Source organism: Bolinopsis microptera, chromosome 5 (assembly GCF_026151205.1).
Source record: "Bolinopsis microptera isolate Bmic1 chromosome 5, MBARI_Bmic_1.0, whole genome shotgun sequence".
NCBI lineage: Eukaryota > Metazoa > Ctenophora > Tentaculata > Lobata > Bolinopsidae > Bolinopsis > Bolinopsis microptera.
Genome location: NC_087076.1, coordinates 4,134,262 through 4,154,119, shown reverse-complemented (window position 1 = coordinate 4,154,119; position 19,858 = coordinate 4,134,262). Strand labels below are relative to the sequence as shown.

General features: G+C 38.2%; 1 protein-coding gene across 1 annotated transcript in view; it reads left to right on the top strand.

The window, feature by feature from the left end:
* The window catches only part of LOC134814996 (RING finger protein 207-like), a 49,782-nt gene that overhangs the window by 3,619 nt on the left and 26,305 nt on the right, over positions 1-19,858 (top strand). Inside the window, exons 2-5 of the mRNA XM_063823404.1 lie at positions 15,314-15,479; positions 15,686-15,847; positions 16,031-16,184; positions 16,456-16,656. Of these exons, the coding sequence (XP_063679474.1) occupies positions 15,337-15,479; positions 15,686-15,847; positions 16,031-16,184; positions 16,456-16,656 (660 nt within the window). The 5' untranslated portion in view covers positions 15,314-15,336. The remainder of the gene's footprint in view (positions 1-15,313; positions 15,480-15,685; positions 15,848-16,030; positions 16,185-16,455; positions 16,657-19,858) is intronic.

The window sequence follows — 19,858 nt, the reverse complement described above, 5'->3', positions numbered from 1 at the left end:
GTTATTATGCAGTAATATGATCTGGTATACAGTTGTTCGTGGACAGTTGTCCGCGGACAGGGGTCGGGCTATCTAGATACTGCCACATGTTCATACTTAATTAATTTCAATGTTCGCAAAAGTTGTGTCTTGCTATTTTCCGATTAGTTGCAGCCAAATAGTACAGCAGGTCGCAATTTAACTTTGATTCTTTCTTACAGCAGGCAACTTAACAAGGATCTGAGAATATTCCGGTAGAAACGTCTTCCGCCCCGAGGTAATAAGTACATAAATTTCGACTCGCGAGAGCGTACAAATAGGTTTTGACCTAAGAACTCAACAACCTGAAGTCTGTAGACTTTAAAACTATGCTCTACCCCACTTAATGTGATGATGCTGACCATTTTTATGCCCAAGATGAGCCCTTAGCTCCCATCAGAAGCTGAGATATCTTGTAATAAGTACATAAATTTTGGCTCGCGAGAGCGTAAAAATAGGTTTTGACCTAATTACTCAACAACCTGAAGTCTGTAGACTTTAAAACTATGCTCTACCCCACTCAATGTGATGATTCTGATCATTTTCATACCCAAGTTGATATCCTTTCTCCAATCAAAAGTGGAGATATGTGGGGTTAGAAATCACGAAAGCGTCAAAAAGGGCGTGGTCAATTGAGCAAAACTGCCCCATATTCAGAAAGTCTACCAAAGCCAAATTTGTTCCTCGGGGCGGAAGACGTGTCTACCGGAATATTCTCAGAACCTTGTCTAGTTGCCTGCTGTAAGAAAGAATTAAAGTTAAATTGTGACCTGCTGTGACTATTTGACTGCAACTAATTGGAAAATAGCTAGTAGTGGCCGATTAGTAGCCACTTTGTGGCTACTAGCCGATTAGCAGCCGGTTAGTAGCCGTCTAGTGACCACTTTTCAAGTGCCGGCTAGTAGCCTGCTAGAAGCCGGTTTGGGACCTCGAGAAAGTAGGTCTGCTTTAGAGACAAGCTAATAGCCGGCTAGTGACCGCCTAGTAGCCACTTTTTGGTCACTAGCCGGCTAGTAGCCTGTTAGTAATCGGCTAGTGACCACTTATTAAGTGCCGGTTGGTAGCTGGTTTCATGTAAAATATCTTTTAAGTGCCCGTACAGTGGCCATATAGACTATAGAGGCCGTATAGAGGCCGTATTAATAGTGGCCGCATAGTATAGGGGCCAAACCTAATCGCCCATTTTCCCCATATGGGAGCATATCTACTTACTTGGGTTACTTGGGGTTGCTTCATAGATCCTCTATCGGGTCATCAGAACGGCTGACCACCCGTGCAGCGAAGTTGCTGTCTTTTCTGCGCTCCAGTTCAATAACGAATTCCCGTTCTGGCAACAATATCCAGTAACAGGAGGTTCGTCCGGAATAGATGTAACAAACTCCGTCAACAATGACTTGAAACGTAGGGGGTCCTCGATAAGGTGCAGGTTTGCGGGAATGATGTTCCACAATCGAGGCCCCATCACTACAAATGAGCTGTCAAAGATCGATTGATTCCTTTGGCTACTGGACGTTGACAAGCTAGGGACTACTGCTTTCTGGCCATAACGGAGTGTATCTGTAAACTGAACGTTGACATCATTAGGACACTTCTTGTGTAGGATCTTCCACATATGAATGATAGTGTAACGTTCTCTCCTCCGTTGAAGTGACATCAATTTTAAGGCCTTCAGTCTCTGCCAATAGTTCAGATGTTGCACACCATGTATTTTGGACGTAAATGTACGTTGTACTCCCTCTAGCTCAGCGATATCAGCTTGCTTAGTTGAATTCCAGAGGGGACAACAGTACTCGAGATGGCTTCTGACTAATGACTTGTAGAGGGTCAGCATAGTGATCTTGTTTCTCGATCTAAAAGCGCTCAGAACCCAAGAGGCAACTTTACGGGCACGATCTGCTATCATAGTAACATGTGAGCTCCAAGACAAGTCCGCCGAGATCAAAACCCCCAGGTCTTTGACTGCATCCGTAGGGTACATTATGTTACCATGCGAAACTTGATAAGTTTGCGTCAGGATGGCAAACGGGAGGTCTTGCAAGCTGTTTCGGGGACAGTGTTTGTGCACGAGTATCTCAAATTTATCCTCATGCAATGACATGTTATTGCATCTTGCCCAGTCGATGACAGAGTTGAGATCATTTTGCAGTATACTTGCATCTTCAAGTGTATAGATGTGCCTCAAAATCCGTGTATCGTCAGCAAAGAATCTAATGACACATCCTGTGATGCACAGCTTCATGTCATTAATGAACAAAATGAAAAGCAGCGGGCCCAAAACTGTACCCTGTGGCACTCCGCTTATGATTGCTGCAGCAAGTGATGACATCCCGTCCAACACAACACACTGTGTGCGGTCACTTAAGAAGGATTCGATCCACGACACCACCTTTTCGTGAATTCCCATTCTTCTAAGTTTCTTAATAAGCAGTCGGTGATCCACTTTATCAAATGCTTTCGCAAAGTCAAGGTATATGGCGTCAGTATCAGCGTTTTTCACCAATCCTTGAACAATGTCATCAACGTGACTGAGCAGTTGGGTGAGACAGCTCCGCCCAGATCGAAAGCCATGTTGATTATTATCAATCATGAAATGTTATGAAATTCAATGGTAATATGTATTATATGGTATCTTGCAATTAGTTATTGCTAGAATAATTTGCCATTAATTGTAGCATAGTAAATTGCTGGATCAAACTATTGATAACGATTCAAATGTGGTCTCTCGGATATAATTAGTTACGAATAGCACTGATTGTAGCGTAGCATATAATAATTATTATTATAAAACAGGATCTTACCGTCAATAATGATTCATAAAAATACTTTAATGCGGTAAACTGTACCCTTGAAAAAATTTTTCTCAACATCTGTTGCATGCAGCTATATCTTTGATTTCGTTTAATTCATGCAAGTTATCTATGTGCTAGTTTCTACTACTTAAATCACTTCTTAAAACAGATAAAAAGTTCATTTTAGGTCTCCCCAATCTTCTAATAAATAAATTATCTGATTCAATAGCAAAAGAGGGGGTATTCTACATATTATATTGCTCAATGAAATAAATAATTAAGATTTAAATATGGTATAGAAGTCGTTCGTTTTTGGTGGAGTATTATCAGTTGCCATCAACAACAACAACAACAACTATTCCAATTACTGACATGCAGATCCCGGCCGGGATTTGGCGATTTTGTCCCGGTCCCGGTCGGGATTTTGTTTTTAGCCGGGATTTTAGCCGGGATTTTTCCAAAATAAAGTCTGTTTTTTAGCGTATATTTGAGCCCAAAGTTCACGAACCTGTGAACATTTTCCGAAAAGTTTTACTACAACAGTGCTCTACAGTGCTTCTTAATAGTTAGATCATTTCACTTTCTCGTCGCCAAAAGTTTATTGAAAATTCAACTTTCAAGTCTTATGTGAAATGTTTATGTTACATGATCAAAATTCTATGAATTTTGATCGATGGTAGTTGTCAAATTTCAAGTCAAACAAAATTTACTAATGTCCAAATTTAATCATATGTTCAACTGTTCACTTCATGAGTAACAAATTACAAAATGTTAGAAGAAAGCTGAAGTCCGAACAAACTTAGAAATACTCTAGAGTCAGGGGCCTCGCCCTCATCAGCTTCTTCATCTGATGAAATATATCAAATAATAATTTGTGACACGCTAGGTCGATCCACCAATGAGAGCGCTCGCGCTCTCTATCTCAGAGATAAAGAGAGAGATAGAGAAAGATAGAGAGATAGAGATTAGAGAGAGATAGAGTAGTTACTACTACTTACTGTCAATTTTAACTTGACATACCTCAGTTTGTTCTGGAAGATTTATTTAACATATAACATTGTTTCATTTTAACTGAGATTGAGAAATATTGGAAAAATCCCGGTCCCGGCCGGGATGAATGTCATCCCGGCCCGGTCCCGGCCGGGACTGAATTTCGATCCCGGTCGACCACTGCTGACATGGTACTCTCCCGTCTAGACGAAATTAATGGACCCACGGCCCCCCTAGAGATAAGAGAATGGTCCAGTCCAGGAGGAGTACAGTGCTTGCGATAATGTGAACCCTACTTGATTCTGTGTCAAGCTGTCGAGGGGTTCACATCATCCTAAGCAAGTTATTAGGCAGTCATATGATCTGGTAACCATCATATCATAAGTTTTTCACGAACACCTGTTCGTGCTATCTGGATTCGGCTCAAATTATCTTTGCGCACAACACTTCTGTGGTGAACGTACGTTGCAAATTAGATAGAGTTTCAGAAATGTTAACAGGATATACTTTTTATTCAAAAAGTGCAATTTAAGTGGTCTTTTATAGTCAGACAATGCTAGTTCTGAAGCACATTTGCAAATTTTGGCCCATCTAACAATGGGTTTACGCCAAATGGCTGTCGCGCGCTACTGCACAAGCGCGAAAGTGTCTGCAGAACAGATCAGGACTTTCGACAAATCTGTTCCAAATAAAAAGTTCGAAAATCGAGTGTTTTAGTGAATAACTTAGAATATATTTTTGATTTTCACAAGATCTGAATGACAGATTTTCTTCAAACTTTCCAGATAGTTAGATGGCTATATGACAGATAATGTGTGAGAGTTTGGGAGAATTTCTATGTGCCAAAATGGAGATATGACTTCAAACACAAGAAAATATTTCCAAATTGGCGGTTTCTAGCGGAACACAGGTATATATTTAGAGATCTGAATGATAGATTTTCTTCTAACTTTCCAGACAGTTGTATGACTATCAGACGAATAATCTGTGCGATTTTGGGCGAGTTTCTATGTGCCAAACTTGAGATATGACTTCAAACACAAGAAAATATTTCAAAATGGCGGTTTCTAGCGAACGCAGGCATATATTTCGAGATATATGCTGGAGAATAATGCACCTCTAAGTCAGCATAAAAAGCACATGAAGAAGTTGAGTTACAATCAGTTATTCTCAGATTTACATCGACACGCCGAGCTAATCAGCTTGTCTTTATACTATGGAGTTCAACTCTGTGGAAAATTGAACAAACTTGAAAAAGAGTTATCGCTGCCGATGTCTTAATGCTTTTCATACAAAATTGATGTCTCGGACCAAAGTACTAACAATAAAGTATGGAACTTTGTAACTCTCGAAAACTCAAACCGTTAACAAAGCTGAATCATTCGAGATTGATGGGCATAACGAAAGACCCCTTGGCTACTGCTGTTGAAAATCTTTCTAAATTGATGACAGGCAATATTGAACTGTGTAAATCTGCGGCCAGTACGAGACAGACTGGTATCAGCGGCAGCCTAATTATCAGAAGGATCAGTTCAAACAGCAACAGAAAGAGCTCGACTCTGTCCAGCAAACTGTACAAACTGGGGAAAAAACTGAGATGAAAAAACTTGGGTGTGACATCGTCAAGGAGAACTGTGAAAGGGCTGTGAAACAACTACCGGTGCTCCGTCGATTAAGACAGTATAAAGACAGCTGTTAAAACGTCCGCAGAAAGAATTTCATTGTATATACGGTGTACCAGACAATATTCCTTCCAAAGAGCTAATAAAATGACAAGCAATTATACGATGACGTGACGTGTTAAAAGTATTGATTGTACAATCGCAACATTGACTCATTATGATAGGAGGCTAGGCGGGACCGGCTTTTCTTAATAAGTATAACATTTCCATATAGACAAGTCCGTGAAAAAAGCAAAGTCTGTTATAGGCTGGATCAAACGAAGCTTGACTGCCGTAACAAATTGTTATGCTGAATGTTTACCCGAACTCTAGTTCGACCTCACATCGAATACGCTGTGCAAGTGTGGGAATCTACCAGCAGAGCACGGAAACTGGAGAACTATTAAAGGTATTAAGACTATTAAGAATATGTTCAAGAGAGAACTTACACGAATATCGACGGGGATTGGTATTCTACCATACGATGAGCGACTGAGAATCCTCCAGTTATCAACACAACTGGAGTGCCGTATGAGGAGTGATCTTATTGAAACCTTTAAAATAACGACGGGCAAAGTGGACTATGGACAAGATCTTTTCAGGATATCACGTAGCAGTACCAAGATTCTAATTAAGATAAAAGAGGAAATCAGGTCCTCAGTAACCGTGTTAACAATTACTGGAACAAAGTACCAAGTTCGGTTAAAGAAGCCAGTTCAGTAGACGCATTCAAAGCTCGACTGATAGCGAGTGGAGCATCGGTCAAAGGCTCACTTCTAGGATCTTTACGAAACCTTGATGTCAAAAATAATTACATGTGAGCATGATTCATATGCATATTCATGTCTAATAAGCCATTGATTGCTAAATACCGAGGAATCATTTGTTTTTGGTTGTTAAATTCAGAACTACATGTTCTAAAAATAATTAATCATAACAGAAAAATAATTAATCATAACAGTTTTCCGGATAGGAACATTTTTCTTTTGAAATATTGTGTGAACTGCAATAGCGTAGAGTGGCATTCAGGGGTTTCAAGTTTTGTCTAAATGGCTATGTATAATGTGGCCATAGCCCATAATCCTATCATTATAATTATTATTAGTATTTCAGCCCAATACAAGGTTACATTTAATTCAGAAATTTTGTTATTAAGCAATACACAATATGTCGGTGGATGTCGTGACTACGATAATCTTATCTATAACGAAGGCTTAAACAGAAATGCCCCAAGTTCCAGTTCACTGCAACAACCATGGGAGGGCTAAATTGCCACATTGGTAAAAGTCACTTATTGCGGGATAAACTAAAGGGAGACAAGAAGTTAGTAAAAGTGATATTCTCACTACTGAGAAGTTATTAAAATAAAACGTACCGTGCTCTCTATCTACCATAGTACTGTGTAGTGTGTGTACTACCTCCGTTGAAACTTTTGCTTTATTAACTGGCACCAACTCACAGACAGAAGAAATGATATTAACTGCGATATAGTGAGTTTATTGTTTATTGACCAATAAAATTATTGACCAATAAAATAAATCTAATAAGTTCAGCGTATTAAATTGTGCATCAATTAAACCAACAACATACTATTCTATTTGTCGAGGTTATAATATTATATTGAACATCAGTCAATTTGAATAAACACAGCTCTACTTACAACAGGTTGTTTGGACAATTGCAATTATAGCGACAACAATAAGCCGCCGATCAGGGAAACAGGCCCTCCTCACGAACTCTCTGCTGTGCTGGCGCAACAAGCGATACTGGTGGGGTGGTCAGAAGATGTGATGGCCCGTCAAGTCTTGGCGAAACTCAGCAGAGGTCACATATAGGATAGAAAACAATGTACCCCAAGAACTTCTTGGTCCAACCTATTGAACTTATTAGAAGAGTAGAAATAGGTAAGGTCACCGGTTATCAACGCAATCGCGGTTTCCCTTTCCGAAAATTCTTGAAGCTTGCCAAAGGTCTTTTGATATTGTCACTATTGTCAATTTAGGGGAGGAAAATTCCAAGTCTCCAGCTTTCACTGCAAATGATGAGTCGTAGGCATGGAGCGTGAAGAAGCTGATTTTTTGGTGAGAGAAGATAGTATTACTTTTAACCTCAGTCTGGCATTCTCTCTGAACTGTACATCGATCATCTATAGGTAATTTGGACATATCCCTGAGAACTTTCACAGATGGATGATGAGTCTAGCCTTCTCAGCATCTTAGCAGCCAGCAGGGATATAAGGTTTCAGTTCCTTCGGTCTATTTCCAATAGTCGTGTTTTGAGCCCTAGAATCTGTCTACAATTAACTGCGTTGTATGCTCTCGACTGACTGGATATTATAGACCTTTTTTGGATTCCAGAGCAGCAGTACTCCACTCGCTGGATCGTAATACCATGGATTTGTAGAGCTGGAGCATTATAGGTTTTGTCCTGTCTTTGAATAGTCTAAGAACCCAAGGTGTATAGTGTGTGATGCAGTCATAAATGGCAGCTCCTAGAAAAGTTACACTGGTTAATACTCAGGTTTGTGAGAGAACAAGATAAAATTAGATGACCAATTTCTGTCAGTGTAAATATTGTCAAACATGAGCGGCTTTACAATCATTTGAGGGGAAAGAGCCCTGAAGATCAGCTATCTAAAAGTAACTTGGCTCTAAAGTCTAAATTATATTGCAGCGATATAAAAAGTCGCTGTATCATAGAAAATCTTGCTTTTCAGAACTACTAGAAAGTTTGGTACTATAATTTTGGAGCAAAGTAAAGTCTAAATGTACAATTGTAGCTGCTGTAGTGATGTGTTGCATCAAATCAAATATTAAAGATCAAAACGTACACACAACGAGAGCGTGTATATAACGACGGTATACATGCCATGATTATGAAACGATATGTTTGATCATAACACGTGTGCGCGCGCAATTCTGGAATAATTCCATTAAGAGATGAACTGTAGATCAGTGTAACTTTACACTGTAATGTGTATTATATAGCGTGTACATCAATAATCAATGTATGCTATTTCTGACGACCTATGGTCCTTTGTATAATAAGGTGTCATTCACATGTTTAGTAATCACTCGCTCAGGAGAAGGGGGTGGTGGGGGGGGAGATGTTGGAGGGGTTTAAACGCAATTATATGTAAACATGTATACTGTATAGCAGGGTACCAGATAAAGAGATAAAGCTAAACTAGTAGACAGGGCATAGCTAATACTGTGGTACTGTTGGTAAGGGACAAGGTTACAAGATATTTGAAAGACAAGCTGGAGCCCCAGAGACGAAATCTCCTGGAGTCCTGTCGGAAAATCACACTCTGTACATCTGAACCAGCTTGTCTGAATCTATCTGTGTCCACCTCCTTTCTCAGTCGCGAGTGAAAGGGGGCCGGCTTTCAAGGTGACGAAAAAAGTTGACTGAGCATCCTGCCGAAAACTTAGAAATCAACTTGATGATCAACTACGACTGAAGAGCCAGAAACTACGAAATATTATATCAGTTCAAGTTCCCTCCTGATTGTTTATTGTTTATATTACATTACCCCGAACAATATGAACAAAGACGACTCGTACGACGAGAGTATGGTTACGGAGTCAAATGAAGAGCCAGTTAGATTTATACTGACGGATCAGGTGATGAGGACATTGCGTAGGGTAGCATACTAGCATGTGTTAATTTACAGATTCTGACACAACAACTTTTGTATCCTTTTATAGCTGTACTGATTACAAGCCGTCTCACCATAATTAAAAACTGCAGCTAAAACCTGGTATCCGCTACTTTATAGGTATTACAATACCTATTTTATAATTACAAAAGTATGTACAAGCACAAACACAGCATAAGCTTACCCAACAAACCAGCTTATCCAACTCTGACACTATAACAACCCCATGGTATCCTTTATTGATTACAAGCACAAGCACATCTCACCTAACAAACTGGCACTTATAACTTTGACAGTGTTTCATTGATTAATTAATAACGAATTAATTGGGGACGAATAATTGGAAGATTTTTGACCGACATCGGGATGAAGCCGGGATCCCGGTCGAACCTTAACCGCAATCATAACAGTAGCCTCAGACCGGACCGAAACAGTTTTTGTCCCTTATAATTCTTTAGGGAAGCATTTTTACTACGTCATCGACCGGGTGATTTGGAATCAGCGTCCAAAAATACACCGGTTCAGGTTACTTTCATACCCTGATTAGGACCTTTTTATTCCACACAATACTTTATTGAGACGAGCGATTTAGTAGGAGCGGATTATTTGAATCGTTTTGATATGGTGTGATGAAAACCCCGTTAATTTATTAAAATGGTTTTAAAATCGATGGTCATTCTTGTTTCTCAATTCTATGCGAAAGATTAAAAACTTGATAATCTAGTTGAGAACTTTATATTGGCTGTAACTAATACTATAAGTGCCTCAACTTGACCCGGGGATATACTTTAATATACTTTAATATACTTTAATATACTTTAATGTACTTTAATATACCTATATTATCTCCATTAAAATTTTGAACCATATTAAAGTATATTAAAATGTAGGTTTTTTTCCAATTTTGACCCGGGATATACTTTAATATACTTTAACATGTTTAATATACCTATATTATAAAAATATATGTGAAAAATGTTGTTTTATTCATGTATATAGATTAGATTTACCTTTCATGTAAAGTTAGTCTTGTTCAAAGATATTGATACTTGACCAATTTATGAGCCAAAATATATGAAGTATGAGTTCAGGGGACTAGCAACTGGCTTATCTTCTAATCTACTTATTGTAGGTATATTAAAGTATATTAAAAATGTAGGATTTTTTCCGATTTTGACCCGGGATATACTTTAATATACTTTAATATGGTTGGTTGCCCCCCCCCCCCCCCCCCCCCCCCATATATTATGAATTTTAAAACCTATACCTGTTGTGAACTCGGAGATCATAATAACAGTATTCACTATTCATGGGGTTCCGGGTTGCTTGACCAAAGAGACTAAATTAGTTCCCCACAAAACTCTATTTCGAAATTATAGACAATGACAAAAGTGTAGCAAAGTCTGCTGATTACTGACAATTTAACAGAAACCTTTAAACCTAGAGGGGATATTAAAAACATATAAGTGATACGCAAGGATTTAATTAGCAGGAGCTTTCAAAATATTTATGTAAATCGTCTTCAGCTGACCTTCAGATGACCTTCAAACACCTTTAAAGTTGTCTCCCTTTGAATCATCCGCCGAATGATCTGATCAGCTGCCGAATAAAAGCAACGAAAAAAGAAACATCCGCCGAATGATCTGATCAGCTGCCGAATAAAAGCAACGAACAAAGAAACATCCGCCGAATAATCTGATCAGCTGCCGAATGATGGCAACGAACAAAGAAACAGGAAACAGTTGTAAAATGAAATGACTGAACTATACTATAAGTGCCTCAATATATTATGAATAAAACCCATACCTGTTGTGAACTCGGAGATGATAATAACAGTATTCACTATTCATGGGGTTCCGGGTTGCTTGACCAAAGAGACTAAATTAGTTCCCTACAAAACTCTATTTCGAAATTATAGACAATGACAACCTTTAACATATTTTAAGTTTAATTGCAAATGACAAAAGTGTAGCAAAGTCTGCTGATTACTGACAATTTAACAGAAACCTTTAAACCTAGAGGGATATTAAAAACATATAAGTGATACGCAAGGATTTAATTAGCAGGAGCTTTCAAAATATTTGTGTAAATCGTCTTCAGCTGACCTTCAGCTGACCTTCAAACACCTTTAAAGTTGTCTCCCTTTGAATCATCCGCCGAATGATCTGATCAGCTGCCGAATAAAAGCAACGAACAAAGAAACATCCGCCGAATGATCTGATCAGCTGCCGAATGATGGCAACGAACAAAGAAACAGGAAACAGTTGTAAAATGAAACGATTGAACAAAGAGATAAAATTAATTCCCTCAAAAACTCTTATCCAACGAGAAAATATTGCACTGATTATATATGTGCAAATGCAATGCACGAGTCTAACAGTTGCAGTAACTATAGACATGACTAACACGTCGCGCGCGGCATCAGAAATATGGGAGGAAATCTGGCACCACGATTTGTGGTGCCAGTTTGTGGCCATCTATAGAGCCCTCTTTTGCCGCCTACGGCGGTCGCGCGCTACTGCAAGCGAGAGGGCTCTGGTTAGAGCAACTCAGAAGTTCTTCATGTCGATCTAATGTAAAAATTAAAATTAAAATAATTAGGCAAGTTAGAAAACTAGTTTATATTTGTATCATGTTGTGACCCTGTTTTAATTTCATTTAGCATTGGGGTGAAATTACCACGAAACAGCCGTGCACTTATGTGCGGCGGGCCTACAACGTGTGGCAATTTTATACGTATCAAATTAAATGTTCTTTCGCCGCGCAGAGAATATAAATATAGCGCCGCGCGCCTTCTGAAAAACATATATAAAATTTCTCCTCAAAATAAAAAGGTTAACAAACATAAACAATTAATTGTGTTTACAATTTTGTCCCAGAGCAAGATTCTAATACACCAATGAGCCTTGTCTTATTTGTTATCTAGAACACCAATCTCTGTGCAAGGCGTTTTTTAAAGCTACATACCGTCGACGAGTCCAACTCAGTGCGCGTTTTGGTAGGTTACTAACCTACAAAACATAATGAACATATATTCTACATTTTGAACTCAGGTGCGACAATTTCCGCTTGCGCTCTTTTTGAGTTTTTTTTATGTTGTACCTTCTTTGTGAATTGATGATGAAAATCTAAATATTATAGGCTACAATGAGCATTTTAGTAACATATAGTATGAAAGATCTGAAATTTAAAAAATAAAAACCCTAAAAATATTTACACCCCAAGTTAAAAATATAAATACTTTATTTTTAAAAACACTATCAAATAAGGTGGTTGATCACTATGATCAGTCACTTGTGTCATTACGACGACGTCGTTATATCAAGTCAAAATATTCCCCAAAATAATTTAAAGACGATTCCCGATCGAAAACGTTTTTGGTAGAAAAAGTTTTTCGAGTTACATAAATATCAATGGAGATGCAATTTTATAGATAAAGTCAATAAAGCTTAAAAGTGAAGCCCAAAACAAAGTAACACATCCAACAATGGTTGAGATGTGATACATCCAAGCAGTCTAAGTCGACAATAATATCATGTGAGTTAATATAAAACTAGCTCCAATGTTCATGTAACCAGACAGGTTCTACCAATCCAAAGAGTAAAGTAGGTTTCCATTCAGTCAGTAGTAAACAGTGTCTAGCACTGGTCGTCCTAAGAGGGACTCCCCATTTATTACAGGCCTGGGTAAGGCCGCGTACATACCAATGGATAGAGCATTGGCCGTCTAATGTAGGGACTAGACTCCCCAGCTAGGCGTGGGTGGGCCCTGTAGAAATACAGATTTTCCTTCTTAGCTTGAGGTCATCATTATTCACACATTTACTGCAGATTTGGATGAACTTTGGATCTCTGGAGCAGTTTAGGATCGCCAAGTGTGGAGTACCCAGATCTTCCAGACTGGAGACCTCGTTACCAACACTGAGAAGATATGAGGCTTGGTCCCTAAGGTCTTCGTCAACATGTGAAGGGAACCAATGCAAGCGATAGAAAATATCAATCTAAATAACTTTTTAATTCGAACCTTGAGCAAATGTTTGGTGAACAGTTAATGAACTTGCAATTGAAAGGTGGCCGGACCTACTTAATTGTTAATTGCTATCTAGATTCTAGTCAATCACAAGAGTGCACCAAGGGCAAGGCATGTTTGATATACCCGTTAGTAGAAAAGTTTTTAAACTCTTTTGGAAATTACAAATTCGACGAAACAATAAGTTTTTCCCAATAACGAGCTCAGATCTGTAGTTTTAGTTCTTAGTATCTTTAGTATGCATTAAACCGCAAGATCTTCATTTTTAAGTTATAGCATGTAAACTTAAAGTAGAAAAGGAGAGTATGTATGATTTTGCTGACCTGTGACTCTGTTGTATAGCAAATCTACAAAAAAGTGCCGGGATATCAGTGTGGGGGAATAGTGGGTTTATCTAATTGTTAGTAAACCATAATTCAACTAGAAACCCGCCAGCTGAAAGCTTTGTTTGAGGAAATTTAAAAAATTATTTATGTTTAAATTTCTCTAATCTCTAATCATCTAGCTCTAAGGTCTGTACTGTAGAAAGTATGGGTTTTACTTGACAATGACGAAAAAATTGTAAGTATTCAAATTCCCTAAGTACAATACTTTCTACCGCATCGAAAAATATCGATCACAACCAAAGTTATGAATAGTGATATCGTGAGCGTAAATGTGAGCTAGTTATGACGTATAAAGCATGGCAACGCGCGTTATTAATCTGTTCTTGCTCGCGCACATGCAATCTCTTGATGTTGTTACGCAATGATGCAGGTAACCTTAGTGGCGTAACTTTGCCTGTTGGCGCCCCCCCGCTCAGTGACGAAAAGCGCCCCCTAAAATTTTTTGTGTCCCTAAAAATAAAATTAAAAAAAAAAAAAGGTTGGTACTTTTTTTCTCGCCCCCCCCCCCCCCTAAGGCTTTTTGCACCCCCTTAAGCAAAAAAGGGTACCCCAAATATTTTTTTCGCGTCGACCGAACGCTAAATTGGACAGGGAAATACACAAACAAGACGTTTTTTCAGTGAAAGGGCCTAAAATTCAGGAAAATTGCGCCCCCCTTATACGGCGCCCCCCCCCCCCCCCCCGCACAGCGGGGTCTGCGGGCCCTAAGTTACGCCACTGGGTAACCTTTTATGAAATTACGCCATTATTCTAACGTTCATTTTACCTCAGTTCCAACGTTAATTATAGAAAATCTAAAGCAATAATCGAAATGTTATCTCCTAATCCTATCCTTTTTTACAACCCTGCTAGATATCGCGAGGTTTCAACTCCATTTGTGAGCTGAAATTGCAATTGGTCACGCCAGAGGGTCGGTTTTTGGTCGATTTTCAGTGTTGTTTTATGTCCCCGTTGCCGGGGGGATTTCGTCAAGTTTAAAATATAGTTTAGATAAACGGTAATACTGATAAGACAATATATATAATCTTAAATAATAATCTCAGAATGTCTGTCTGTCTGTGCGTGTGTAATTTCCGAGCGGCTTAATTAAGAAAAGATTAGAGTTATGGGAGTGATTTTTTTGGTATAGTTTCGACAAAACTCTGACGAAGCCAATTAGCGAATTTTTAAAAAATCAGCCGCTGGTAAGTGGGTAAATTGATGGTTTTGTAGCACAATTGTGACATACATAATTGCTCACTTTTTCTCGCTCTCTCTCCCATTACTGCATATGCAGCGTTGGTAAATGAATCATAATTAGGTTAGCTGCAAGATTCACTGTTATGTAATGCTTTTTCCTGAATTTCAATATTATGTGTATTATTCTGTCCAATTTAATGTTCGGTCGACGCAAACAAATATTTGGGGCATTTTTTGCTTCAACAGGGGCGGCAAAAAGCTGTAGGGGGCAGCAAAAAGAAGGCCCAACCTTTAAAAAAAAACAAATTTTATTTAGAGCACCAATCAAATTTCGGGGCGGCAAAAAAATTTGCGGGGGGCGGGGGGGGGGGGGGGGGGGCAGCACACAGGTACGTTTCCCTACTGATTGCTACGCTGGTTAGCTGAGAAAATCACTTTAGAATGCTGTTTGGTGACAAGCTCAGCTTTTACCAATCTTTTCACCTCCGTAATAACTTTCTCCTATTTTGCTTCAGTATACTTACCATGCTCAGTCTTCAAATTAAATTGTTATTCAAATGAAATCAATCGAAATATCGATTAAACAGTAATGTTCTGCAGTAGGTTCCATCTGACTACGTGAAATGACTGCTGCTGCAGCATTAGAAGAAATGAAGACTTTGTCTCCAATGCTTTGTCCCTCATGTAAAAAGAGTTTTCAAGAACCAAGACTGTTACCATGTCTTCATTCAGTATGCTTTGACTGCTTAGACTTAGATAAAACCAGGTACTGTTATGTTTTAAAAATTATGCTCTTGGTTAAAGTCTCCCTAGCCTTCTTCAGTCAACTTCACTGCCATGTTCCCTGAGAATGGTACAAATTATTACTTGATAAAATATGACAACCTTCAATAATTTCCATTAATATGTTAAATATGTATTTAATAATTCAAAAATATGATAATTAACGCTAAATAAATAATGTTGTTCCAGGTGTCCAGTGTGCAGTGGGATCATACCTCCACTTCCAGAGATCCCAAAGGATTTGCTGGTGGAGTATTTAATGTCTAACAAACAGACCTTAGAGGGAATATCCTGTGCAAATTGTGAGCAATCTCATTCTATTGATGTCATGTTGTTTTGCAACACTTGCAGGTATTCTTACTTTATTATTGCTCAGTTAGTTTCTATTGATAGTGTTTTACCATGTACATACTTATTAGACTGTTGATATTTTTATTTTTATTTTACTTCTTTTATTCTGACTTGTATTATTATTATTGTTTTAAGCTTGTTTCTTGACTCTTAGTTCTTTTCATGAATTAATATCATTTTCAGTCAGCCCCTTTGTCAAAAGTGTAGAGATTTCACCCACTCAGCCAAGATGTTTGCGAAACACGAGATTGTTGATATCTTATTAAAACGATTGAACAAACAACGAATGTGCTCATTGCATAATGAACCTTTCATTATGTTCAATGCTGAAGATAAGGTTAACTTTTTTTCTTATACCTTTATACATAATAGTTAAATAGTAATAGTTAAATATACATATTTCTTACACTATATAACATAATCCAATCAAATCCTTACATCCCCTACTTAGGCGGATCTTAGCTTATTGCAATATTTCGACTTTATTAAGATTGAATTGGATGTCTTGATATTACGTTAGCTGACATAAGATACTAGGCAGGGGTAAGCTGATTGTACTATATATAGTATGTGCCAAGAATTACTCTTGAAATTAAACACTCCCCCAGAGTCTAGTGTGTATAAGCTGCTTCAGAGAGATTGGGCTGTCCAAGCGAACGCACTGTTTGGATATTGAGACAGCATACAGTACGGTACAGAACGCTATGTGTAAGAGTATCGAGTACACTTGTACTACACAGAGTTCCTTGTCAGAACTTGTGGACAAGATTGATCTCATGATAACTGAAACCAAAGACTCCTCTCAAAAAGTAAGCAGAGTTTTTTGTTTTGTTCATTAGTGGATTGAATGTCGAATTTTTGGCTGGCTTTCTTCACGTGTGACATGTTGCCGATATTTGATCACAGTTTGATTACATCACTAAGATTGAAAAAGAAATTGAAGTACGAATATGGGGTGATTATATTGGCACAAATCTCATGTTGAATTTGAGCCGTTGTAATTATCTACAGGGAATGTTGTTAAGATAATGATACACACAAATGTAGTGCGTCAAGTACGTGTTATGTAACTTCAAAACTACCCTATGGCTACTGTATTTAATTTTATTTCTTCAGATCAATTTAATGTTTGTTGGGGACCGGCCCGAAGTACCAGCCAATGTTTAATCAAAAAATAATATATATAATAAGTGTTATCAATTCAAACTCAAAACTCGCACAAGATTAGATCTCATTAAAACGATTAATATGTATCATTACATGGAGCTTGTCGAAAAAAACATAGCTGAGCACATATAAAGTTGCCTTTAGTTAAAATTATCATATTAATGCGCTTTTAGAGTTGTAGAGTGGAAACAGGCGCATAGCTACGGCTAGCTAGCTATTCCAAAATTTAAAAAATTTAACGACTCTTATCAGTCGCATAGCGTCATGCCGTTTTTGCTGGCGAATTGATGGCAGTGTAACTGAGATGGTATGCAGTGAAATTGATTCTGTGATGGCGTGCTTAAGAGACAGAGTTATTATTAGCATTGCGGTTGATGTTGCGCTCTGATTTCCTTAGTCCCGTTATATTGTATAACATAAAGTTGGGCCATTCGTCTGCAATGCCCTCGTTTTGTTGATCAATGAGCATGTTTTTTATGCACCTTTTGTAGATGTTAAGGTTGAATAGACTTGGCAAGGAAGTTGCTGCGACACTATATCTGTTTATTGCTAGTAGTGGACCTTTGTAGAATACTGAATTATTGTAAGGGTATTTACCGTATTCATCTGACCATGTAGTTGTAAGACTCGAATCCGGATCGGCGACGTTAAATATTGGTGCACTGTTAGGTATTGTTTTCTTTATAGAGGGAGGCACTAAACTTGGGAAGTTTTTCAGCTTATGTATAAAAACTAATGCGTTCTTTACGATGATACTATGAACTGTCAATATTTTGTGTACATAGAAACCAGACTTGGTACTTGCTGGTGGTGTACCGTCTTTGTACCAGTAATTAACAAAACCTGGTAGTATTGCTCTAAGACCCATTTTTTGTTTTACAAATAGTGTTTCTATATGGGATTTGGCAGCAAAACCCCAGACGAGGGAGCAGTAATTAAGGTGAGACTGCACAAAGCTGTGATATATTTGTAAACGTGCTTCCAGAGGCAAATATTTTTTAAGTTTGTACATGACTCCAATGTATCTGGCCATTTTCATTTTCATGGCAGAAATATGTTGCGACCAGTTCAGTTTGTTATCTATTATAACTCCTAAGAAACGGGCTTCTGTTTTTCTTTCGATTGTGACACTAGAAATTACTACATCGCGATAAATGAGGTTTCTTTGCCGAGAAAAGATCATATAATTCGTTTTTTTAAGATTTAGAGCTAATCCGTTGTTATCTACCCATTTAACTAAGACATCGCTAAGAATTTTGAGCTTATCATAAACCTCGTTTATATTTTCTCCTGTTAGGAAAATGTTTGCATCATCTGCGTACATGATGAAATTAGCTATTTCGGATATTTGAGGAAGATCGTTTATGTAGATTATAAAAAGGAGAGGTCCCAAAATTGAACCTTGGGGTACACCGTAAATAATGGGGTTTGCTGAGGATTCAGAGGATCCAATTGATACATACTGGTTTCTGTTCATAAGATATGATTTAAACCAGTTTAAAGCTAGACCTCTTATGCCATAGTGCTCGAGCTTATTCAGGAGTATGGAGTGATCCACAAGGTCAAAGGCTTTGCTAAAGTCAATCAAAAGGAGCAAAGTAACTTGCTTTTTGGACATTGAATTGAGGATTCTGTCTTTAGCATTAAGAAGGGCATGTTCACAAGACCTACCTGGGCGGAAGCCGTATTGATTTTCACAAAGTATATTGTAGGTATCCAAGAAATTTATGACTCGATTGTGCATAAGCTTTTCGTAGACTTTTGAGAAAGTGGCAAGTAGAGATATCGGTCTGTAATTTTTGATGTCAGTTTTAGATCCACCTTTATGTACAGGAACTACTTTTGCCGTTTTCAAGGCTTGGGGAAAGACCCCTTGTTCGAACGAGCTGTTAACAACGTGGGCCAATACAGTGGTAAAATTATGACAGCTGTTGGCAATTTTGAGTGGTTGGATTTTGGTGTCAAGAGTAGCTTTATTCTTAAATAGGTTAATAACGTCTTGAACTTCGGTAGTTGTGACTGGTTTTATGTAGATACTATTTGGAGAAGGGTTGCGAAGTGTCCCCTGGGCCCCACCAGGATCGAACGTGGTCCTACTACTAATTTCAGATTTAATTTTTGGAGCGATGTTTGAGAAGTGATCATTAAATTTTTCTGCTACTGCTGCCGGTGTGCTGACTTGTCCGTTTTCGTCCGACAGTTTTATCGATGTAGGTTTAGCTGGTTTCCTATTTAGAAGACCGTTAATCATCTGCCACTGCTTCTTAGAATTATCTTTGTGTTGTTCGAAGAATTTTTTGTAGTGTATGTTTTTGGCTTTGTCAACGTGTTTAGTGCAAAACTTTTTCAAACGGTCGTATTTTAGCTGGTTCCTATCAACTGGTTCCTTAACAAAATCATGATATGCCTGATTTTTACGTTCTATAGCTTCTTCAAGCCAGGGCAGTATCCATGGTTTGGGATTAACACGTTCATTTTGTCTGCGCTCGGACTGTCTCTTAGTCGGGTAGGCAGCGTTATAAATCCTGTTGTAAGCCGAATTTAAACAATCAAACTGCTGGTTAGCATCATGGGTATTTGTTAGTATTACAGACCAATTTTCTTCCATTATTAAATCTCTAAATTTATGGTTGTTGGCCTCATTAAAACTACGTACGTTGGTTTGAGTTGGATTTTGATTATAAGATGCGGAGCGGTAACTGCTGGTGGATGTATTATCAAGATTAATTGTTGTAACTATCGCTAAGTGATCCGACAGATCTGTCGTCAATACGTTGCAGCTTATTGTATCTTCAAGATTGTTCGTGTAGATATGATCAATAAGCGTGGCACTGTGGTCTGTTA